This window comes from Odocoileus virginianus, chromosome 25, assembly GCF_023699985.2.
Source record: "Odocoileus virginianus isolate 20LAN1187 ecotype Illinois chromosome 25, Ovbor_1.2, whole genome shotgun sequence".
Lineage (NCBI taxonomy): Eukaryota > Metazoa > Chordata > Mammalia > Artiodactyla > Cervidae > Odocoileus > Odocoileus virginianus.
Genome location: NC_069698.1, coordinates 46,409,985 through 46,435,580, shown reverse-complemented (window position 1 = coordinate 46,435,580; position 25,596 = coordinate 46,409,985). Strand labels below are relative to the sequence as shown.

The 25,596-nt window shown below is 39.7% G+C and overlaps 1 protein-coding gene across 6 annotated transcripts in view; it reads left to right on the top strand.

The window, feature by feature from the left end:
* The window catches only part of GRIK1 (glutamate ionotropic receptor kainate type subunit 1), a 445,118-nt gene extending 427,175 nt beyond the window's left edge, over positions 1-17,943 (top strand). For 2 of the 6 annotated variants that reach the window (XM_070455128.1, XM_070455129.1), the window contains 2 exons: positions 16,985-17,071; positions 17,480-17,943. In XM_070455128.1, the coding sequence (XP_070311229.1) occupies positions 16,985-17,071; positions 17,480-17,635 (243 nt within the window). In that variant the 3' untranslated portion in view covers positions 17,636-17,943. Of the gene's footprint in view, positions 1-86; positions 5,787-16,984; positions 17,072-17,479 lie in introns of those variants that run through there. The other 4 variants (XM_070455130.1, XM_070455132.1, XM_070455131.1 and 1 more) reach the window with 3 other exon arrangements.
* The last annotated feature ends 7,653 nt before the right edge of the window (positions 17,944-25,596 follow it).

Here is a 25,596-nt window from a genome sequence, read left to right as displayed (position 1 = left end):
GATTTAAATTTTCATTTAAACACTCATTTTTTTTGCTTCTGATTTATTCATTTTTCTATATTTTTCTCATTTCTTTTGCATGCAAGGCTTTTTGTTTCTTTTATGGACTGCAGTGTAAACAAACCCATCCAACCAACTCCACTTCTGGAACCACTTTATCTACGGATTTAGAATGTGGCAAATTAATTCGAGAGGAGAAAGGGATTCGGACACAGTCCTCAATTCACACTATGTAATCATTTAAAAAAAAAAGGTGTACCTCAGTAGAAACTGTTTCTGCTAATTAGTGTTGTTGATGATATCTGTGTCTACTAAACATAAATAGCCATAACCCCTACCCTTGTTTTAAAATAGCAAAACTCATGTACTCTGAACATTGAATTCAATGCACTAGAAACACACGTGCATTTGATGTTGAAACAGAGATATGTTAGATGTATACAGACTCCAAAACATGTGCATTTACAGCAATTTGCTATACCATTGAGAGAATGGTTATCTTAGTTGTATTTTCATGTATTAAGATTAAGCAACTTTTTCCTCATACCAAAGTAGGTTCAGCCATTCAGAAGTGCAAAGCATGAAAACAAATTGTTATTTTGCGGCAGTCTTCTCATCTTTGTCAAACTTTTCTTCTCTTTCTTTCTCTCTGTACCATATGCTCTGTAAAGCCACACTTTCCCACTATCTGAAGCCCCATCTTTTCATAACTCCTTAACAATGTTAATTTCTAATTCAAATTGAGTGTACTATTTGAAATGTATCATTAATACAGAAATTCAAAGATACAAAAAAGAGACCTAGAAAATGAAAACTGAACTTGAAACCTCAGGCACCACAGACGAAGAGCATTAGCTAAATTGAACATCACTCAGGAAGACATAACATAGTCAAAAATGATCCCTGAGTAGGGATTTCTCAAGTAACATTTATTTGTAGAAATTGAGTCTTCTGTAGGTTCAGATGGATAGTATGTTCAGTCTTTAAGGAACTGTGTTTTTTCAAGCTATAGATTATTTTTTGCAACCTCCGAGCCAATTCCTAAGCTAGAAATTAATGCCCAGCCTCTTGTATTTTCCACTCACCCGGCCTCTTTCTTTGCACTGATGAAGATCTTTTCACAAGATGTTATTTCATTCCCACCCTACTCATCCAGGATAGAATGGTTGTTTTTGTGGCAATCTTTCTGAGCCTTGCTGCTTTCACACTCATTTCTCTGGATCCTTTGCCATTTTCAATTCCTTCCAAGTATACTGGGGAGAAGGACAAGGAGAAGAAAATAGAGAAAAAAAATTCCACTATACATCAGTTACAGATCTCTATAAATTTATTTTCCACCTGCATTCAAATGCTGTAAGTAATTTTCACTCTAACTGAGCTTGGTGACATAGAAAGCCAGCAACATACTTAATTTGTTGTGACAAAAGATGCCTGCTGTCCCTCTGAGCTTGTTTCCTCTTCACAATGAGATTTGAAGATGCCTTTCATCTTCCCTCAATACAGGATCCATCTGTCTTTGTTCTCCTTAATGGGGTTACCTTTTGACATGTGAAGTGATCCCCCAAAATATATTTCTCAGAAGTAGACATAGGCCATCTGTGCAATCATGTACCTTTTTGCCTTCTCTTTGCTTAGCTTTAAATGGGTTCCAGTTTTTGAATCGCAAGTCTCTTCGATTATATGTCTTCAGTAAAGCATGTTCAGGAAAGTTGACTCTTGCTCTGACTGATTCTAAGTCTTGGTTTCTTCTTTAAATAAATACACTTTTAAGAAAATTTCTATAAATTACACTAAGATTTATTAACATTTATTTAGGTAAAAGCAGCATACTGTTTGCCCTAAGTCAGAGCTCACATCCTAATAATAAAAAAAAAAATCAGATATTTGGATAAACATTATATAATTTATAATTCATTGATTCTGTATATAGAAAGCACCAATTACATAAACTTATTTTCCCAAGGATTGTATATAATAAGCCAAAAATGCTACCCAGAAAGTTCAAGGGTTATAGATGAGGTATAGATGATCAGGATTGATGGTAACAAAACTTGCTTTCTATACAGAGTATCATTTAAAAGTATGATTCAGAGGCTTAGATAAAATTAATATTTATGTACTACTTTACACTGTAAGTAGCTTCCCAGGTGACGCTAGTAGTAAAGAACCCATCTGCCAGTGCAGGAGACATGAGAGACACAGGTTCGATCCCTGGGTCTGGAAGATCCCCTAGAAGAAGACATGGCAACCCACGCCAGTATTCTTGCCTGGAGAAGTCCATAACTAATTCTGATAGTTATATATTATTTTATGGTTTCAAAATGCTTTAACATACAGTAGTGTTAGTTTAATCCTTTCCACAATTTTATTCCAGCTTTACTAACAGTTGACTCTGAAATAGACATGAGACAGTGACCCAGAGTCCTAGAACAGTCTCTTAGAAGAGAATTTTCTAAAGCAGCCAAACTTAGGTTCAAGTTCTAGTGGAGCCACATACTAAATGTTTGTAGACAAGTAACTGAATTTCTCAGAGCCTTGGTTGCTTATATGTAATAGGGGGCTATAGTTTCTAGGTCACATGGTTGAGTTAAAGGAGTGTTTATGAAAATGACTTTCATTGGCCAAATCTCAAATTAGATTTTCATGGTTGAGTAACCAGGGGAACACCAGGAAAAATGTCCCTTTACTACAAAACATTTCAGTGTGTTTAATATGTTAGGATGCATTGAGAATTTCTGACAAGTTGGAAAACTATCCAGCACTTCTCGAACCTGTCAGATCACAGAATCTATGTAGTAGTGACCTAAAGCATACTCTTATGTCTGTAATAGGCACTCAGGCTATTACTGTTTCTCTATTCTAGACGCAGGATCGTTAATTCCAAGCAAGATATATTTAGCATTAAATATTTAGTAAACCCTCTCTAGAGAGAAGAAGGAACCATGCATATCTTTGAGGTAGAAAAGCCATTATATTCAGATGATGATCTTCCTGTTTAGCTCTAAGTGGCAGGCCTACTCGAGATACTCAGGTAGGTACGTTTCCTGCTCTGTCTCGGGCCTTGTTCCTCCCTTGAGAAACTGTCCTTCATTTCAGACCCTGGTTTCTTACATTCTCCTCTTTCTCATTTCATGTGTGCTCTCAGACAACCAATTCTTGCCATCAAGTAAATAACCACTAAGGCCACAATGACCCCTGCAGGAGCCATTGCATTTTAAGTGAATTTAGGGAAAAAATAAGAGAGAGAGAGATAACTTGAACATACAAGAAAATTTTCAAACTCTATTTTTCATGTCTCTGGTTTTCAGACTTCACTGTACATCAGAATCACCTGGGGAAATTATTTAAGATACAGAGTATGGTTTGTACCTCCAGAGATTCCTCCACAGTGAATATAGCCCAGGAATTCTCATTTTTAACTAAATCTGAGAATGAATGCTTAAAAGGAGTTGTGCACATTAGTTTACATAAAAATAGCTCAAATATAGCAGTTTTTTCTAAAATTAGACCATGTATGTGACTTTCCATTGATATCATCTTCAAAACAAGGATCGTTTTTTAAACTAATTTTTTTTATGAGCTTTTCCCCAACAACCCAAAATACAGTTGTTCTACTTAAAGGTAGTTGGTAAGCATGAGTTATTATTAAAATTAATTTGAATATAGCAGTGTGACTTCAAATTAGATGGGAAATGTGAGTTTTTACTAACAGTGGCAGATTATCTGTGGATTATATTCTAAGAAGGGCTTCTCAGGGGGCACTAGTAGTAAAGAATCCACCTGTCAATGCAGGAGATACAAGGTGGGAAGATCCCCTGGAGCAGGAAACGGCAACCCTCTCCAGTATTCTTGTCTGGAAGATGCCATGCACAGGGGAGCCTGGTGGACTACAGTCCACAGGTCACAAAAGAGTCAGACAGGACTGAACAACTGAACACAAACATGATACCCTGAGAAGAGAGCGGCGGGCTATGAGAAGATTGAAAAGCAACTGTGGAGCATGTAATGTTGTATAATTTATTTCTTAACAAGTTTGTATAGCCTCATGCAATAAGGCAAAAAAAGAATAAAGCTTGTTTTGTTTTAGACTAAAATTATAAATTGAATTATTTTAAAGTTTTTCCAGCAAAATTAGAACTACCCAAGGAATATATGGTGGATAGAGACTGTGACTTTATGAAAATCAGCTAGATTATACGACTGTAAACCTATCCAAGGAAAACTATTTCCAAATACCTCAAGGCATTTGCCTCACATTATGGTATGTTCTATGTGAGCCAGCTGTGGCAAAGCAGCAAAATAATGAATCCCAATTAGTTTCCAAACCCATGACCCTTATGCTCTAAGGTCTATTTCCTAGTAAGCAATTTAAAAGCAGCCTGAACAGCCTTGAAAAGCAAAAGAGAAACAAAGCATTCTTACTTCTTGTACTGTTTTCTGCACATCTAACTGTGCCAAATGGCATTATTAATTAACTCTTATAGATAATGAAAAATCTCTGCTCAATGCTACAGTTTTAACTTGCCTTTAGGAACCATCTCATTATGCTTCTCACAGTTATAGAATTTTATGTCCAGATGCACAGGCACATTAAAATCATTTTTGCTTTCTAAATCCTCTCCACAGAGACTGGTATCTTGGAAAGTGGGATTCTCCCTTAAGTTTTCAAAGAAATTCTATTTGTAAAGAGAAGGGCATTCTTGTGACAGAAAACCAACGATACAAATGTGTTGTGTGGTTTCCACGCCCTGCAGAATCTAAGCTTCATCGTCATCAGCCCAAACATGGCTAATTGGCCATACTGCACTGCAATGCATTCCCACATCACAATGCATCCGTCCAGACACGCACAAAATCCGTGAGTAGGACCTGAGTGATGCAATGAAGCCACTGTCTTCTCCTTAGTGATCAGAATTTTAAATTCAGCTTAGCCAGAATTTTCTTTCTTTTTTTCAACTGGGGTGTTCAGACTGCAAATACTCAGATTTTTCAACTTCAAATAAGAATGTTTTTCTGATCACTTAGTCTTTACCAACCATAAGAGCTAAAAGAACTGATGTCTAGAGATGATCTAACACAATTTGGTAATTCTGTTTTCTCATTGAAAGTTGGCACATTATCAGATGCTTCCAAGCATCCTTGACTTTATTTCTTCTATAGTCTGATTAACTTACTTAGCAAGCAATTTGGAGAAGTCTCTCTAATCAGGTTATTTCTGTTAATTGTGTAAAGAGGCTTTTCTTTGCCTGGAAACCCAAACATTCATTAATTAACGGAGAGGCCAAGAAGCAATTAGCATCCATTTAGAAATAACTTTTCCAGTGTACAGGTTGACACCACCATGTAAATCAAACGCTGAAAGACATCTGTGGCCCAATGGGAAGGTGACTCGGGAACCATGAGCCAAGAAGTCAGGTCCCTAGGCAAGGCATTGTATGTACTTCCCTCCTTAACTTGGTCATCTGTGAAATGAGGGGGTTGGACTTAAAACTCTCTTCCAACCATGGCATTTTTTAAATTCTCATAGAAAGTGGGAAGAAAATTAAAGTGTAGACGCAAGAGGGAGGTGGGAGAGGGGATCGGGATGGGGAATACATGTAAATCCATGGCTGATTTATGTCAATGTATGGCAAAAACCACTACAATATTGTAAAGTAATTAGCCTCCAACTAATAAAAATAAATGAAAAAAAATAAATAAAAAATAAATAAATAAAGTGTAGAAGCAGAGGAGAAAAAAGCTTGGAGAATATATGTGTGTGTGTGTGTGTGTGTATGCATATATATGTATGTATACATATATTGTGTATACATATATATGTGTATATACATATATTGTGTGTAGGTATATGTGTGTATACATATGTGTGTATACATGTGTGTGCATACATATATGTGTGTATATATATGTGCAAACATGCATGTGTGTCCAGTCGTGTTCAACTCTTTGTGACTCCGTGGACTGTAACCAGCCAAGTTCCACTGCCCATGGGATTTCCCAGTCAACAATACTGTAGTGAGTTGCCATTTCCTACTCCAGGGGATCTTCCCAACTCAGGGTTCGAACCCATCTCTCCTCCAGTTCCTACGTTGGATTCTTTATGATTTGCACCACCTGGGAAGCCCTGTATATACATACGCACATATGTATACACATTAACATATTTATATATAAATATATATTAAGGGATTGGGGGCAGGAGGAGAAGGGGATGACAGAGGATGAGATGGCTGGAAGGCATCACCGACTCAATGGGCATGAGTTTGAGTAAACTCCGGGAGTTGGTGATGGACAGGGAGGCCTGGCGTGCTGCGATTCATGGGGTCGCAAAGAGTTGGACACGCCTGAGCGACTGAACTGAGCTATATCAGTTCAGTCACTCTGTTGTGTCCGACTCTTTGCAGCCCCATGGACTGCAACATGCCTGGCTTCCCTGTCGATCACCAACTCCCAGAGCTCAAACTCATGTCCATCAAGGCAGTGATGCCATTCAACCATCTCATTCTCTGTCATCCCCTTCTCTTCCTGCCTTCAACATTTCCCAGCATCAGGGTCTTTTCTAGAGAGTCAATTCTTTGCATCAAGTGGCCAAAGTATTGGAGCTTCAGCCTCAGCCTCAGTCCTTCCAATGAATATTCAGGATTATTTTTTAGGATTGATTGACTTGGTATGATAAATATTTTATATATATATATATATTTATTAAGATGGTGTAGTTATGTTGAACATGTTAAATTCTTGTCATAAACAGAATTACTTTGCCTTTTCAATACTTGGGGTAGAGTGCTTGGTTCTGGATATAGAAAAAATAGCTATCATGGCATCATAGAGTGAGAGGGTTCTCATCGAATAAATCATAAATGAATCATTAAAAATACAGCAAAGATTATATAAGTGGAATCATTTTTTTCTTTTGTGAGCCTATAGAATAGGCATAAAAAAGGAAAAAGAAAAGAAAAGAAAGGAAATGTACCTAGGGAGTTATTCAAAGTTATGGAACTGATTACAGCCTCAGTCCCAATTCTAGAAAGAAGTCCAGGGGGCTGCAGTGCCCAGGAAAGTCTCTAATCTTTAAGTGAAACTTCAGTAATTCTGCTAAAGAGACACAAAGGGAAACAAAGTAAAAGATGATGTGCCTCTTTTTGCACTGATTTTATCTTCCTTCCTTCCTTCACCATCAGCATCAAGGTTTTTATATGCATTGTCCCCAAGCTAGAGATGACTCAAACTCTTACGTCTTCAATTTTACATGGATTTTACAGATTTGGAGAACAGACAAAAATCTTAAAAACTATGGCTTTTGATCTCAAGATCTAGGTGTTTTGTTGAATAAATTAGTTGTTTGAATTCAAAAAGTCTAGCTCTTTATTAGCAAAAACTAAAACCCAGAGTGTCAAGGTTGAGGTCCATGGGGTTGCAAAGAGTGAGACACAACTGAGCAAGTGAACAATGTCAAGGTTGAGGAAATATGCATAATACGTAATTTTCTACCTCTTTTTCCAATCCCTGACCAGTTCTCGACCACTAGAAAGACAACTGGAGGGAAATCATTAAGTTTAAGTGCTATTCAAATCCCTGAGAGGAGCTCTCATGACCGTCTCTGAGCCAAGCCCCAGTTTGGAGGGACAGAAAAGTAGAAACATCAGAAAATCTCAAGGGAATCCCGAACAGAAAGTATCATTGTTGGGTTATTAGTATGTAATCCAGGAGATGGAAAGACTTGTAGAGAAATCATACATCCAACTGTCTATTAAATGGCAAAATATCAATGTCTAGTCAGTGAGCCTAAAAGCACATTCAGAGTCCTGCTTAACCTCAGAGCATGCCAGGGCAAGCATCCAAAAATCCATGGCCCTTCCCAACCAGGAGCCTTGTGGAAGGCCTGAGAGAACCAGTGGATCAGGAGACTTGAAGTTGGAATGGAAACGATTCAATACATAGTCCTGATATGGGGACCACAGTGGAACCTCAGGGGATCTCAGAGGATGCAGCAGAGATGGAGAGCAGCAACCATGGTCTGGCAGGATGTCACATCCCTGGGGGAGCCAAAAGGACACAAGTGGCCTTGGACCAGCCACTCCCACTATCACCAACACCCAGGCCCTCGATCAAACTCTGCTAAGCCCAGACACCCCCGGGAAAGAAAAGGAGAATACAAGTGGAAAGAGGCCTGTATTAACTGAGCCATTAACCAAATGAAAGCTTGGTTTTAAATCAAAGTGAGTGAACCTTGAGTTGACAAGATCCACTGGCAGATGGGGACCTCTAGGCTAGGATGAGTGGCTATTTTTTTTAAATGACATCACACAACTTTTTTTGCACACCCCAGTTTGCAGCTTGAGAAAAATGCGTACTCAGTACATGTGGGTGTATGCTAGTACCCCAGAGACACGCTGTGCTGTGCCCACAGACCCTATGGTATCCATAGCCATCATCAGAGTCCATTTACCCCCAAGGCAGGGTCATTCTCTGCATGAAAAGAGGCATGCAAAGAATATATTGGAAGCTTGTTTTTATGATCCTAACACAGCCTCTGAGTTGCCAGAAAGACCAAGCCCTCTTCTCTGTGAAGTGAGCGGATGCCAGTTTCCATGGTATTAACTCAGGCTGCCAGGCAGAGCCGGGGCACATTTATATGAGACTGATATCCAGAGGCAGTGGGCAGCCTCCTAGCTTATCAGAGGGGCTGGTGCAGACTCAAGAGATGTTAAGTGTTAAGTGTTAGTCACACAGTCATGCCCGACTCTTTGGGACTCCATGGACTGCAGGCCACCAGGCTCCTCTGTCCATGAGATTTTCCAGGCAAGGATACTGGAGTGGGTTGCCACTTCCTTCTCCAGGGTATCTTCTGAACCCAGGGATCAAACCCGGGTCTCCTGCACTGTAGGCAGATTCTTTATCGACTGAGCTACACGGGAAGCCCAAAGAGATGTAAGGAAGCCAAAGATAAGCTAGAGGGTCAGAGATGAAATTCACACTGATCTTTGACAATGATGCCAGAGAGGAAAAGGCCCTGTTGAACACTTTTTGGGTTGGCAGGGAAACATATTTTTGCCACTTCTAGGCAAAGAGAACTGCTCGTCTCTGGCTGGCCACGTGAGCCCCCCTGAAGCCTGCTCTCACTACAGAAACAACTCTGTTCTTTGGCCAGCGGTCTTTGGTGGGTCACACCCATCTGCCACTCCTGTGCTTCTTCTGGGGCAGCTGCTCTTGAGAACAGTCAGAGGCCATGGGAGACTCAGAAGACAGTCTCCAGTTGACCCCCTGGTAGCCCAGTGACATTTCTCCACTCAAGTGATGGCTTCATCTGAGAGTCTGGGCCCGAGAGTGGGCACAGTTTCCCTGTGTTCTGAATCCCGCCACCTATCAGGCTGTTTTGCCTTCTCCCACCCCTTGGGAGTTTTATCCCAGCAGTGACAAGTGAGGGGCCCCTTCTCAGGTATCCCTTGGGGTTTAGGCTCTCCAACCTGGCTGGACATTTCTCCTTGAAAGCAGATACCGAACAGTCCAATCTTCCCCACTTGGCCCAGTCACATATCCTGGATCCAGAAGGCTCTCAACATTTACAATTCCAGGCACCTTCTTTTTTCTCCTTTCAAACACCTGACTGTTGTAATTAATTAGCTTCAAAGACAGCAATGGCTTCTATAGATCCATACAAGTTTATTTCAGAACTCAAAGCTGCAAATTTGACTTCTTTTTCCCCTTGGTCAACCCTACCCTGAGGGCCATGCATATGAAAGCTCTTGCTTTAGAAGTAGAAAAAGAGAGGTTGAGATATAGAATTGGAAAAAGCACGTAGATTAGTATTAAAATGTTCTGCCTTGGTGTTAACTTCGTATTTCAAAACTTTCTATGAAATCATCTCTAATGTTAGAGGGAAATAAACTTCTCTATATCCTAAGAAAGGGGTCCCTAATCCCTGGGCCACACCGCAGAATGTGAGTTGGGGGCGAGCAAGCAAAACGTCGTCTGTCTCCTGTATTGCAGGCGGATTCTTTTAAGCTGAGCCACTCGCGGAGCCCATCTGTATCTACAGCCACTCCCTACCTTTTGCATTGACACCTGAGTTCCACCTCCTGTCAGATCAGCAGTGGTATTAGATTCTCACAGGAGCGTGAAGCCTACTGTGAACTGTGCTTGTGAGGGCTCTAGGCTGTGTGCCCTAGAATCTCCCCTCTCCCAATTTTTCTGGAAAAAATTGTCTTCCATGAAACCAGTCTCTGATGCAAAAATTGTTGGGGACGGCTGCCCTAAGAGCTTGGGGATTGTGGACAGTCACATCAAGTGAAAAGAGAGAGAGAAGAAATGACATCCCACACTATACTTAATTTAGTGGAAGGAAAAAAATTCCAAATAAAATCCTTAAATAAAAATGAACCCAAGAAAGATGATCCATGTGTATCTGATGCCATCAAGTAACCCTGTCTTCCCCTATAGATATATTTATTTTAGCTTAAAGACCTTGGATAAGAAACAAGGAATTCCAGGGCATGCCTTCATGCAAGAAATTAGAAGCTTAAATCTAGAACCTAAGAGAGCTAATATGTCAGCAAGAAACCTCATGTCTGGGGACAAAAATGAAATACAGAAGAAAGAGGGTAAAAGGACATAAAGATGGTGAAAAGATGGCATTAAAAGCAGCTAGGAAACATGAGCTACTGGCATCTATGTGCTGCAGCCAAAGTGAGAGAAGACAGGCTCTAGGGGCTGGTGCCTATGAAGAGCCCATTTAAAGCATAAAAAAAGCAGTGAAGCGGTCTATGAAAGCAGTAGCTGCTGAGTCACAGGTTCACAGGTGAGGAGAAGGGCGGGGACCACACTTTGACATTTTCACTCAGTGCTGAAATTTCCTCCACTTGAGAGTTTTGGTACAAACTCAGAGGAGAACCAACTTCCTCATGAGCTCCAGGGCACAGTTCATCATAACCACTATTATGGAAGCTACCGTGGTGACTCTCAACCTCAAAGATCCGTTTTTTAAAAAAACTCCAAGGATGGTCACATAAAAGATGACCCAGGGTTTCTGAACAAACTCAGAAAACTGATAAAACCAGAGTAAATGATGCTCGGATTCTGAGTTCTAGGACACGGGAACTGCACACAAAAATGGTGCATGTATAGTTCCTCTAAGACTCTCCTTTCTGTAATTAGTGTGGAATATTGAAGCCTGATCTCTGTTCTCAGATCATCAATTATCCTGAGAAGTAAAACACTTGTGCAGATAGGCAACCAGACTTTCCAAAACCTTAAGATGGCAAGCACATGAGCAGGAGTCTTCTGTCATGTTCCTTGAAAAACTTTTGAACTCTAGGCCCAGAGCATATTGAACATACTAGGTTTACATCCACATGAGACCTGAGAGTTTAATAGTATTAAAGGATGTGAATGCTTAGTCCTTCTTGTTAAAAAAAAAAAAAAATTACTGAGACACTGCCTCTGCTGACCCAGAAAATAATAACAATAGTTGTAATAATCACATTATTTCTCAGCAAAGTATTCCCTACTATATCTACTGATACTCTATATTTTTCTTCAGATCACAGCTTGCCTTTAAGTTAAAGGCTGTATATAAAATTAAAGATTTTTGCAGCAGTAAAATGACTTTATTATTACCTATATCTTTCTCTTCTTCTAAGCATAAGGTGAAAATTTATTACACAATGTTACAGATCACTTCAAGTGTCTTTGAATAAGGAGTCTAATAAATTAAAGGGAGAAAACTATACAAAATGTAAAACCTGTATTATATTCTTGGGTAGGCCCGACCTTCTAAAAAATAATGTGTCAGAAAAACCCTTGAAGTTATATATTCAAAGTAGTTCTCCTAAACAGTACTAAAGAATGAAAGCACTGAATGCATAAAAATGGAATATACAATGAGAAATCAACCTGATATTCACATCCTGATGCCAAGTTTGCAACCAATATGAAAGCCTGTCCCAGATGGCTTAGGCTGGGTTCTTTCAATATTGTAATCAAAAATCAAATCCAGGCACACAACTTTTTCAATCATGTAAAAAACATTCTCCACCTTAGATTTTTTTTTTTTCCTGAGGCATTTTATTTTAGTTACAAAAGGCGAAGAACTTAATTAGCTCCTCCCAACCCTTCCAGGGAAAGAGTTGCAATAATAGGATAAAGGTGTCAGGAGAGAATAATTTATGTTCATATTCTCACTGAAGTGAAATGAAAGTCATTCAGTCATCTATGTCTCTTGGACTATACAGTCCATGGAATTCTCCAGGCCAGAATACTGGAGTGAGTAGCCTTCCCCACCTCCAGCAGATGTTCCAGACACAGGAGTCAAACCAGGGTCTCGTGCACTGCAAGCAGGTTCTTTACCAACTGAGCTATCAGGGAAGCTGTACCAAGAAATCAATTATCGGGGTTAATCCAAAGATTAACAATAGTTAATTAACAGTTAATTAACAGTAGTCAGCAATTATAAAGAGAAACAAGCCAGAAAAGGAGGTAAGACAAGGCAGAAGGGAAGGAAAGGGGAGTTGATGGAACACACCATCTACACTGAAGAGGTGGACAAGAGGAATGACTTCCTGCAGAATGAAGCAATAGCTCCTTTTTAAAAGACTTGGGATGTAGTTGCTTCACAATGTTTCATTGATTTCCGCTCTACAACAATGTAAATCGACTATAGGTACACATATATCCTCCCCCTCTTGAGCCTCCCTCCTATCCTACCCTGCCCCATTCCACCCCTCTAGGTCATCACAGAGCACTGAACTGAGCTCCCTATGCCATGCAGCAGTTTCCCACTAGTATCTGTCTCACCCATAGCAGTGTATATATGCCAAGTCTACTCTCCCAATTCATTCACCATCCCCATCACGCCCTTTGTCCACAAGTCTGTTCTCTGCATCTCTATTCTTGCCCTGCAGATATGTTCATCTGTACCTTTGGGTCCCTGTTCTTTTAAAGCTAAGAAAGCTGTAGTGCTAGTTGAAGTTTCAGCTTCAGTCTCTAATAGGTTAACTTCTATTTCTCAGTTTCCTTTCTTCTACAAGAGAAATCACACACACACACACACACACACACACACACACACACACACACCACTTTATCTTTGGATAGAGTCAGGAACAGCATGAGAGCAGTACTATCATTCATTACTATACACATTCATTTATCAGTGAATTTTCCCATCAAACATATCATCATAGTGATTCATTGTAAACGGGGGCCCATAGGCACAAAGACGATTACACATTTAAATGATGAGAAGTGCAGTTAGTTTCCATTTCCTTCTTATAGAGGAGCACCTATCATGACCAAGATACAAGCTGTCATAAAAACCTGTTACTACATAAACACCAAAGCATGTTATGGGCTGGGTAAAACAAGTAATAATGGGCATTGAAAATTCTATGCTTTAAACATGCACAGAACCTACTTAAGCTAAAACACTGTTTATAAAATATTCAAAGGAATTAGTGCAAAGGAGGACATGCAAAGGCTAAAACTGAAGAAATATCAACTTTCTTTACTGTTTCTCTGCTCCATACACACACACAAAATAGATGATAGACAGATAGATGATAGATTGTTGCTGTTCTTCAGTGGCTCAGTAATGTCCTGTATGATGCCATGGACTGCAGCACACCAGGCTTCCCTATTCCTCACCATCTCTCAGAGTTTGCCCAAGTTCATGTCCATTGAACTGGTGATGTCATCCAACCATCCCATCCTCTGTCATCCCTTTCTCCTCCTGCCTTCAGTCTTACTCAGTGTCAGAATCTTTTCTAGTGATTCGGCTGTTGGCATCAGGTGGCCAAAGTACTGGTGCTTCAGCTTCAGCCTCAGTCCTTCCAGTGAATATTCAGGGTTGATTTCCTTTAGGACTGACGGGTTTGATCACCTTGTTGTCCAAGAGACTCTACATAATTTCATAGATAGATAGATACATAGATCACTAAGTGCCATAGGTTTAAAATATTTTCAGTGATACATCACATTTTATTTTAAAGACAGAGAGTAACTACTATGTGCCAGGTATTGTGCCTAAGTGTTTAACATATGTCAGGTTAATGAGTCTCATATTAGCTCTATGAAAAGGATTCCTCAGGGGAATATTTTTATTTGCTAAAAAGAGAGTATTCTACTATTATTCTGTTTACAGACAAGAAAACTGAGTCAAAGAAAATAAACACCTGTCCAGTAAGCTTAACCTTCAACTCCAGTGTTCTGACACCAGGGGCAAACTCACAATTATAATTCATGGTCATCTATGTAGATCCACTAAAAACATGAATTCCATCTACCAGAGAAAAATGGGAAAACCCAGGATCCAAGCTCACCAGGGGGTTTCCAGTCTGCAAAGCACTGAAGGACACTGCTGCGGTATCCTACCTCTAGTTTCCTGTCTCTAGTGCAAGGCAGTTAGTGGGCATTTTTATGCTTTGTATTTTCTAACAAAAGAGCTTAGAAATTTACACTTTCACGCCTTACCTGTAGAGTGTGTGTGTGTGTGTGTGTGTGTGTGTGTGTCTGTGTGGTTGTATGAACATAAAGGGGCTCATAAAACCAAATCTGGAAGTAAAAGCTTGGAAAGCTACCATAATTTGGATCCTAATTCAGAAGCTCAGTCTTTAATATGTTACATGTATTTTCAGTTCTTAGATTACAATAGGCAAATTGACTCATGAAGACAAGCCTCTCCCAAGCTACTCTGAATTGAAAGATGACCTTCACACTTTCTTTTCCTGTGGATAGGAGAGTGTGTGGTTTACTCAAGTTCATGGCTGGGAGGGGCCTTAAAGGTCATCTTGTTTTGTGACTATAGCAAAAACTTGGAAGCAGAAAGGTCAGCCCCAATATCTTGCCATTTTCCTTTTGACAGTTGGAGACAGAGTAAGAATCAAAAAGAAATCATAGTTTATGACCAAAGACAGAGAAACCAGGCCACTGATAAAACGATATTTATATGCTTTCTCACACAGGCAGGAAGAAATAAATACCCAGGGTTAATCAAAAAACGAAGAAGATGTTTGCTGTACTTTCAGGCAATAAAAAAATTGGAGGGGGATTTTGTTTTGTTTTTAAAGAAAAATTTGATTGATAGGTATTATCAAGATAAGATTTGTGATTGCCCCTTTACCCAAAATAAGAAAGGAAAGACTTAAGAGTCCCTTTCTGGTTGCATCTCCTACATGAGCCATGTCTATTAATAGAAGCCCAATTTGGTGGTTTTCTGTGCAAAACAAAGTGATTTGTCTAAAATCAAACATCTGAGGGACTTCCCTGGTGGCCCAGTGGTTAAGACACCCAGCTTCCACTGCAAGGGGGACAGGTTCAATGCTTGGTTTGGGAATTAGGATAGCACGTGCCACACAGCGTGGCCAAAAAAAAAAAGTCGAGAAAAAAAAATCAAACATTAAAGAATTCAAATGAAACAAAAGATTATAGTTCTTAACATATTTTATCAGGAGAGAATCCACAGAATGCGCTTTATAATGACTTAATTAAAAGGATTAAGCATCATGGTGTGAGAGATTTCCAGTGAAAGCTGTTAATTTGGGGAAGTCAAACGAGCTGAGTTCAAATACAAGCTGTTTAACTTATGAATCATATTTCTTGGGCAAGTTATCTAATAAATACCTCTAATAGTAAGCTTCCCCGGCTATTCAATGGGCATAGTAACTCCTTTCTAAGGCTGTTGTGCGGTTTATGTGTCAGAGCGCATGTAAACTCCTTGGCACTCCTTCCTTCTCTCTCTCTCTCTCCCTTCCATCTTAGTGAACTTTCTGAAACCAGAAAAGTCCTGCGCAAAAACACTTTCTTCCGTTCAGATAAATTTCTGAACAAAGCTTGCAAAACCCCAATACAGCACTGTCTAACACAGCGACACTATAAAATATTCATTCTATCTTAGTAGCAATACATAAATTCCACATCACACAATGGCACAAAAATTATATCCCATTTGTGACACCCTTGCCGTTACATTTTTTGAAGTATAATTCTTGGGAAACATTTCTGAGTTTTTCTTTGTGTGGTGTGACACCCTCTCAATTCACTGAAGCCACAACTTACCATGTGAAAGAAAATTAACATGCCTGACCTGGATTTTCTTTTTTTTTTCTTTAGTACCATAGAAAAGTAGAAATGAAATTCAAATCCTATAAACACTTAGGTGTAAAAGAAACAAGAACGAATATGCAAACAGCTAGTTTTTTAGAGGTGTGAGCCTGGTAAGCCAGTAATTTACACCTAGGATCTAAATTTGTTAAGTCTGATTCTCAAATCAAGTAGAAGAATTAAAAATGCTACTTGTTTCAAATGCATCACCTTTTTATGGAACAAAGTAGGGTGTCAGTTTTCAGAAAAGCGTGTTGCCCTTTGGTACAGAAGGACCACACAAGACATTCTGTACTCTGCACACAAGGGCCACCACTTCCTTCCTGTCAGGAACATGCACATCCTCTAGAAATCAGCTGGTGGCATATGATCATTTGGCTTTCAACTCTGTGCATTTTGTGAGTTAGTGGTCAAGGAATAGTGCTTGCACTGCCATAAACTTTACCAAAGGCTTTGGGTTTTTAGAGAGCATTTTAGGAGCAGTCTCTCCAAAAACAACACTACTTTGTAGAAATCCCTATACAAGCAGAAATTTGTCACTCAAAGATCTTCTCTTGGCTGGAAAAAATGATGGCAAATTATGTCTTATTACGCTATTTATATATTGTGCATGTGAACAGATATAGCATAATTATAATAGACACATCTATGCACATATATGCCATCTGCATATGCATAACTTTTTATAATCATAATTCCATTTTCTTTTCATATTATGCCATCGTCTTTGCTGTGCAGTTCAATATCATATTATTTTCATTTCAACCACAGCTGCATCATTGCTGCTGCCAGATCTCTGTTTATTTCATTCATTTATTTACTTTTTTTTTTTTTTTTGGAGAAAATATACAATTTTAAATTGTTTTTTTTTTCTTTTTTTTTTTATCAGAAAGGAAAGTCATCAAGAATTAGATTTTATTTTAGGAACAAAGTAAGGTTTCATGGGAGAAAAAAACAAAGCCTTGGTGTAGAGAAGGTTTGTTCATTTTCTATAGCATTACTGAAGTGTCCGTATGCCTTGATAATCCTATCAATGTTTGGATCATCTCACTGGGGGAAATGACTTAATTTAACTCTATTTTGGTGTCTCCGCAAAGGTAAGTTTTCTATTTTGAGAGCCTACCTGGGTAGTTTTCTGCTACTTCATTTGTGAATGAAATCCCAAAGTTTGCCCAGCTGACTTGCCAAATCTGTTTCCCCCAGTAGTAAAGGTGGGTGGCCAGTGGGTGGAGGAGGAGGTGTGGGAAATGGCTGGGGATTCACCCTGTAGCAGAGTTACCTTCAACCAATACCTCATAATCCTAAAAGCCTAGACAGGAAACAGATCAATGAAGGCTGGAGACAAGTGGATCAAACTGATGCTCTATTATTTCATGTTCTCCAGTGTCTCTCTTTCAATGCCATCATGGAAGAACTGGGAATCTCACTCAAAAATCAGAAAAAGTTAAAGAAAAAGTCAAGAACTAAGGGGAAATCATCCTTCACAAGTATCCTTACTTGTCATCAAAGACGAACTCAGAGAAAAGAGACGATGGCGTGAGCCGGGAACACACCTGGAGTGAGCGTTCAGGAAGAAAAGCACGCTCCCTGCAGGTTTTTGGAGAAAGGATTTCTAACAATGGTGCAATGTTTTCCATACGTCTATATGCATAACTCAGATTATGGATGCAGATACAAGAAATACAAAAGTTTAAAAAGCTCAGAGAGACTGAGATTACTTGGGAAGTGGCACGGATTCTTTTGAAATGAATTTGTATGCTCACTTATTTTACCTTTTCTCTTTCATCCCAATAAACTGCTGTGTGTGCTTTCTAAATAATAATAAAACAACAGGGTTTTTTTCCAGAATGAGTTTGAGTGTTGGTTTGTTTTCCATCACTTGCTCTGATTCACAGTGTTTGGTTTCCAAGTGTTATCAGCTGTCAAGTTTGCTATTTTGATGAATCTTCTTATCTGTTCAGCCTGAAAAAGCCATTTCTGGCTGTGTTAAAAAAAAAAAAATCTTTTTAGTTTGTACCAAGTACCTTGTTTTTCTAGTAGAGTAAAGCCATTCATCTTTTTGTTTTATTGTCTAATTTTATAAGTAGTTTGAATGGTACTTGGATCAGTGACTATAACATAAAAGGATACTAAAAAGGAAAAATTCATTTAAAAAATAAAAGGGTCCACCACATTCAAGGCACCCTTCTAGGTTCTGGGGATACCATGGTGAGGAAAACAGATATGGTCCCTGCCCTCACACAGTTTATAATAAAATGAAAAAGAAAAGCATTCCAAAAAGCAACCCAAAGCTGGATTGCACCCTTCTAGGTTCTGGGGATACCATGTTGAGGAAAACAGATATGGTCCCTGCCCTCACACAGTTTATAATAAAATGAAAAAGAAAAGCATTCCAAAAAGCAACCCAAGCTGGATTGCACTTCCTCAATGGAGGTCAGAAGCTGCGGGAACACACAGGAGCATTTAACCTGGGATGGAACAAGGAGGTCTTCCTTGAGGAAGGCACAGTAAGTCCTCTACATGTGAATGTGCTCCCTTCCGAGAGTCTATTTGTTAGTCCAGTTCTGCTCATATGGTCAACAAAGGAAGCCTAGGAACGGAACTAACGCAATCAGCTATAAAGTACTGTGCTGCAGTAGGTTTGTAACACCTTTCACACAAATAATACATAAAAAGGCAAACACAAAAAATAAAGAAAGCATTTCAATCTTACAGTGCAGTACCTTGTAAAGCACAGTAGTACAGTACAACAGCTGGTATACAAGGGCTGGCATCGAGTGAACAGACAAGAAAAGTTACCAACTGGAGGAGGGAGAGGACACGGGGGCGATGGCAGAGCCAAAGGGTCATTAGCAGCGTGCAATGTCACTCACGCCTGATGATGGAATGCACATTTGCATCTTTGAAAGTTCGCAACTGGAAGGTCTGTATGGAGGGCATTTTCTGTATAGCTAAAATCTGAAAAAGGGCATTTTAATCTGTTCCAGGGAGAAACATCAGATAGAGAAGGCAAGTGTTTCAGCTGAAAAAACAGTGTATTCTAAGGCACTGCCATAAGAAAATATAGGGCCAGAATGACCAAAAATAAATAAATTTAAAAAAAGAGTCTAATGGCTAAAATGCAAAGAGTGCAATGGGGCCCAGAGGTAATAGCCACTCTGGTTGAGGTTAGAGAAAGAATTGAAGGAAAGAAGACTAAGAGAGGAAAAGAGAGAGAGAGGGTCCCTTGATCAGCAACCCAGAGGAAGGGTACTGTAGCTTGGGCTAAAGGAATGCCAATAGGAAATCAACCTTGACTACCCATTGGAAGGACTGATGCTGAAGCTGAAGCTCCAATACTTTGGCCACCTGTTTTGAAGAATTGAGATGATTCGTTGGAAAAGACCCTGATGCTGGGAGAGACTGAGGGCAAGGGAGAAGGGGACGACAGAGGATGAGACGGTTAAATGGCATCACTGACTCAATGGATGTGAATTTGAGATCTGAGCAAACTCTGGGAGATGGTGAAGGACAGGGAGGCCTGGCATGCTGCAGTCCATGGAGTCACAAAGAGTCAGACATGACTGAGTGACTGAACAGCAACAGAGGAAGGCCAGAGAGCTCTGCGTGACAGAGGTAACTTAGAGGCACAATTCACACAGCCAGAGTTCAGAGAGTGGTCTTGAGGGAAGGAAAAGGAAGTTCAAGAAAACATCAGGATTCAGGAGCAGAGGAGTGGGTGTGGAGGAAGGAATGTTTAGCTGGGGAGTCGAGATATTAGGAAACAGCAACAGGAAAGGAGGAAGCACTGGGTCAATATTTCACATAATTAAATCCCATTGGTTTCTGTAGGATTATTTTACAACTAAAAGAAACTTTTAATCTAGTCCCTGTAGAATTTGAGTACAGAAATAGTTCCAGACGTGAAGAGGAAACAAAATGACCTTTTAAAATAGCAGTAACAGATACTGGACATATATTTTTCTGTGCTTGTAATCAACACTCAGATTTGGAATCAATCAGAATTTTATTAACAACAAAAAGAACACAATGTAGTTCATAAAAAAATGCATTAAGATTCTTATATTTGAGACTCACAAATGATGAATCCAACTGACTGGCAATGAATTAGAATGACGTGAAAATATTACAGGGGAAATACATAGTTTATTCAATTGACTAAATCTTATACTAAGGGAATTCTAGTTTAATTTTCTAATGTAACAGAATAATATTTTTCTCTAATTTCAGGAAATATTACAGTGCTGTATCTTTTTATATACAGTTACAGTAATTTATGGGAAAAGAAATATAGCAACTTCTAATATGTAAAATATATTGTGCGTCAATATGGTTTACAAATATTTTAAGGCTCAAAATCACTTATTGATCACTGAATGTTTATTCAAGGCACATAATATATTGAACTAGGCAGAAATGCAGAACAGAGCTTTTTTGGTCAACTAGTAAATGTAATATATAATCACCTTCTTTTTCCCCCAATGTTTTCATTCTGAAATTTCATTTGATGTGCACACATAGGCATATGTTTCCATATGTGTCTCTGTGTGTCGGGGCAAAGAAAAAAGTAAGCTAATGAGTTCAGAGGAGAGAAAAAAGAAATTGCAGAATATCTGGAAGCTGGTCCAGAAAAAAAAATCCCTGAGATCAACTATTAATTTTTGAGATTTTCATCCCTTTCTGTAAAAAGCAGTGACTCATACACAGTTATGTAGAAATCAATGGCAAAGTTAATTAAAGACTGGATCCAACATTTTTCCTTCAGCAATTTCTTGATGTTAATAGGAAAAGATGGCTCAGGTGAAATATTCAGGAAGAAAGAGGGAAGTCAGTGTTGATTGAAAGATGATGTTAACAGATAAGATTTATTTTCCTTTCAAGTTTCAAATCTAGGCCTTTCTTGCCTTTAGCGTGGAGAAAAGGGAAGAGAAGCCATCCACTACTTGATTGACCCCATGGGGTTGCTGATACATGAGATTTCCATTCTTAGCTTAAAAGATGCTAGAGAGAGAGACAGAAATAAGAAGAAAGTGGGTTCAAGAAAACTAGATGGAGATAAAGTGTGCATGACCAACACTTTTACTGTCTCTCGGCAGTTACAACTTTAATTCAACTCTTTTTTGGTTTGTTTTTGCTATGCTGGGTCTCTACTGCTTTTTGGTGTGGCCCTCTCTAGTTGCGGGGAGCGGAGACTACTCTTTGTTGCAGAGTGTGGGCCTCTCATTGTGGCGGCTCTGTGGGCAGCACAGCACGTGGAATCTTCCTGGACCAGGGATCGATCTCCCGTCCCCTGCATTAGCAGGTGGAGTTCCATCCACTGCGCCACCAGGGAAGTCCCTAACTGAGCTCTTTGCTTGACCTCAGTTCAGTTCAGTTCAGTCGCTCGCTCAGTCATGTCCGACTCTGTGCGACCCCACGGACTGCAGCACGCCAGCCTTCTCTGTCCATAAGGCTAAATAATTTCTTAATTAGGAAACTCCTGTGATGTGTTTTAAAAGGAAATAAAGTTGAGTGTCTCTTCTGAGAAAGGTATCCCTAAGAAATATCTTCTGCAGTGTGATTTTAAAAGAAACACAAAGTCTATCAGTTCCGAAATGTATAACCCGCCAGAGTTTCTCCATCATCAGAGACCCAATGCATCAAGTAACAAACTGGCTTAAGTTACAATCTACTTGCTCAAGTCATTTATGAGTTGGATCCTCCAGCTGAAAATCAGGAGAGGACAGAAGTTCACTGATCAAGTATGGTCACAGGAGTGTCAGAAGTGCACAGGGCGAGGCGAGGAAGCCATTCCACGTGAAGTAATGGAGTGCTTAGGGAAGTTGTCTATTGGGGTGCAGAAGAGTTGATCAAAGGCAGAACCAGTTCTCTGGTTTGTTCATGTCTAGTCCTGCATATGAAGGGAAACTTTTTTCAAGTCACATTTCTTTAAAAAATGACCACAGAGAGGAAAGAAGCAGGACAAAATAGGAATGGTAAATTCTCCAGAGTGGAGACATACATACTACATTTACAAGTAATAACTCAAAGTCCCATAAGCCTTGGGACTGAAATGACCAACATTAAATAAACCATCTTGGCATGTTGACATTTATAAATCCAGAAACAGACTGGCTTTATAGGTGAGTGTCCTCACAGGAAGTCACAGGGGCTCCAGAGGAACTTGCTTATAAGCTTTGCCCACAAGATAGCCAATTAGAGAAATTACTCCAAAATCACTGCAGATGGTGATGGCAGCCATGAAATTAAAAGATGCTTGCTCCTTGAAGGAAAAGCTATGACCAACCTAGACAGCATATTAAAAAACAGAGACATTACTTTGCCAACAAAGGTCCGTCTAGTCAAAGCTATGGTTTTTCCAGTAGTCATGTATGGATGTGAGAGTTGGACTATAAAGAAAGCTGAGCGCCAAAGAATTGATGCTTTTGAGCTGTGATGTTGGAGAAGACTCTTGAGAGTCCCTTGGACTGCAAGGAGATCCAACCAGTCGATACTAAAGGAAATCAGTCCTGAATATTCATTGGAAGGACTGATGCTGAAGCTGAAACTCCAATTCTTTGGCCACCTGATGGGAAGAACTAACTCATTAGAAAAGACCCTGATGGTTGGAAAGATTGAAGGCAGGAGGAGAATGGGATGACAGAGGATGAGACAGTTGGATGGCATCACCACCTCGATGGATGTGAGTTTGAGTAAGCTCTGGGAGTTGGACAGAGAAGCCTGGCGTGCTGCCATCCATCAGGTCGCAGAGAGTCAGACATGACTGAGCGACTGAATGACTAGTACTCCTCCCTTTTTACACACCTAGTAGGTTAACTGGGACTCCAAATGGATTCATGGACATATATTTTTTGATTTGTTTGTTTATTTGCACTCATATCCTTCTTCCTTCCTTTCACCCATTTCTTATCTCATTTTCTTCATTAGCAGAATCCCTAGACATCATAGTTTGTTCTGGAAGTTTCTTCATTAAGCCTGAAATTGTGAACTCCTATAAGTTGGGTTCCCCCTGCTCTTCATATGAGTATCTCAATTTGGACACTCAGTTATAGGATATTTTGCTTATTGGTCTCAAGTTTCTCTTCTTGACAACCACACAGTTTCATCAATAAACCTAAAACCCCTATTGATGTTAAAAAGTAGCCTTATCTAAAGGCACCAGATGAAGGCAAGGGCCTGTTACCCTCCATCAGAGTAATCCAGGATGAACTGGAAGGCGTTGGACTGACAGTTCAATTTGGACATTATGAGAATAGTTGTACACATATGGATATATGGAAATACAGGTAGAGATAGTTAGATCCTGTTGCTGTGGTCTGCCTTGGACCATGCTCTCAGTAAATAACCAAGGTCGTGTTATCAAATGGTAATAACTGCGATAGCAGCTCTCACTTAACAGATGTGTGCTGAATCCAGGAGCCTGGTGTGTACTTCACAACATCTGCTCATGTAATAGGCACAGCAACCCTGAGGAAGTATTGTTTACAGAAATTCAGAGAGGTTAAATTGCTTGCACAAAGTCACTTAACCATGAAGTGGCAAGTGGTTCAGCATAATCCTGCTCCATCATCACAACACAGGGCCCCCTTCCTAACTCTTGAAGACTAAGAAAGTGCATGCTAAGTAGTAGCTCAGTCATGTCCAACTCTCTGTAACCCTTTATATGTTGTCTCCTGTCTCTGAGAATTGAATAGATCAAATTTCAAAGGTGAAATTTTGTTAGGCTACTTGATTTTGAAAGACTGTAATTGTGAATGCCATTGTGTTTTCTGGGATTTGCTTTCCAATGTACCCACAAGGAATATATGCTGGCAAATTCCTCAGTAAGAGACCAAAAAAGGTAACAATCTCAGAAAACACACACACACAAGATAAAGGTTTTCAAGTAACCAACATCAGAAGGAATTTTAAGTGTGTCGATAATGTCTTCAGTATTTTTATATCTGTCATTAAGCTACTGCCAAACTATCTCTGAAGAGACAGGCTCCTTTTTCTTGTCTTCATGATGAATTCTGTACCCAAAGCAGCAAATTTAAACGAGACCATTTTTAATAAAGCCATGCCAAGATTTAAAAGTAATTTAGTGGCATTAAGCATAATAAGCCAAATTATAGTGATGAAAGAAACATTTTCATTAAAGCTTTAAAAATTGACACTCAGAACTCCAATGCAGGAATGGGACTGAGTCTACATTTTCTCAAGGGAAGCAAGATAACAAATGACAGCTAGAATTTTAAGCTCATCATAACAAATAACATAATTAGTTTTGACCTTTTCACAACATTCCAACAAATAGTGATTCATAAGCATGCACGTTGCAAATGAAATTAATTGCCAGGGTATCTTTCACTGAAATGTTTAATGATCTCATCATAGATTTCCTGGATGATTTCCTTCGGACTTCCTTCAGAAAATAATGCTATTAGAATCCACAGAGCAGGTTAATCTCGTTGAACCAGAACCAGCCAGCATCTGCTGCTTGTGTCTGGCTCATGTCTTCCTACTTGGGTGTGTGTGCTCAGTTTCAGTTATGTAAGACTCTCTGTGAGCCCACGGACTGTAGCCCGCCAGGCTCCTCTGTCCCTGGGATTCTCCAGGCAAGGATACTGGAGTGGCTTGCCATGCCCTCCTCCAGGTGATCTTCCCAATCCAGGGGCAAACCTGCGTCTCTTCTGTCTCCTGCATTGGAGGGTAGATTCTTTACCACTAGCACCACCTGGGAAGCCTGTCTTCCTACCTCAGTGGAAATTTTCTCTTTCCATCTCTGTCTCACCACTTCTGTCTCTCCATATCCAAACTTGACTTAAAGACTCTGGTCAAATGCCACTGATGACAGCAGTTCTTTGGTATCTTCAGGAGACTGTTTCCAGGAGCTACAGCAGATACTAAAATCTGCAGATGCTAAGTCCTTTCTGTAAAATGGTGAAGAACAGTGAACACAGTCAACCTTCCATGTACATCAGTTTCGCATCCGCAGATTCAGCCAACCCCAGAGTGAAATTTCCATGCAAAACCCACGGGTGCGGAAGGCCGGCTCTGTGCTTGAAACCTTCCCTGGTTTCCTCCTGCCTCTCCAGTGATCTTTACCTGCACTGGAGCACTTTGACCTTAAACTCATTTGGTCCACGGCGGCAAAATGTGTGCAGCATTTTGTTTCAGTCCTATTATCTGCTTCTCCACCTCCCCTTCCAAAGACTAGCTGACACAATTCAGGATACCAGCCCTGTTAAATGCGTAAATGAATCCACCCAAGATCATGAAATTACTGCCCAAATATAAAACTTGACTCATCTCCTCCACTCTTAAACTTTCTTGGAAAGAACTTGAATACATATTTTCCCTCCTTGTTTCTTCCTTTATGTTTTCTAGGTCCTATTTTTCTCCCCAAAGATATAACAAAATACTGCAAGTGCCCAGAAACTCACAAAGCACATCAAATCTTTCAAGCAAGTATCCATGTCCATGGGAGTCTTCCTGGGAAGAAACATTTGCATTTGCCTT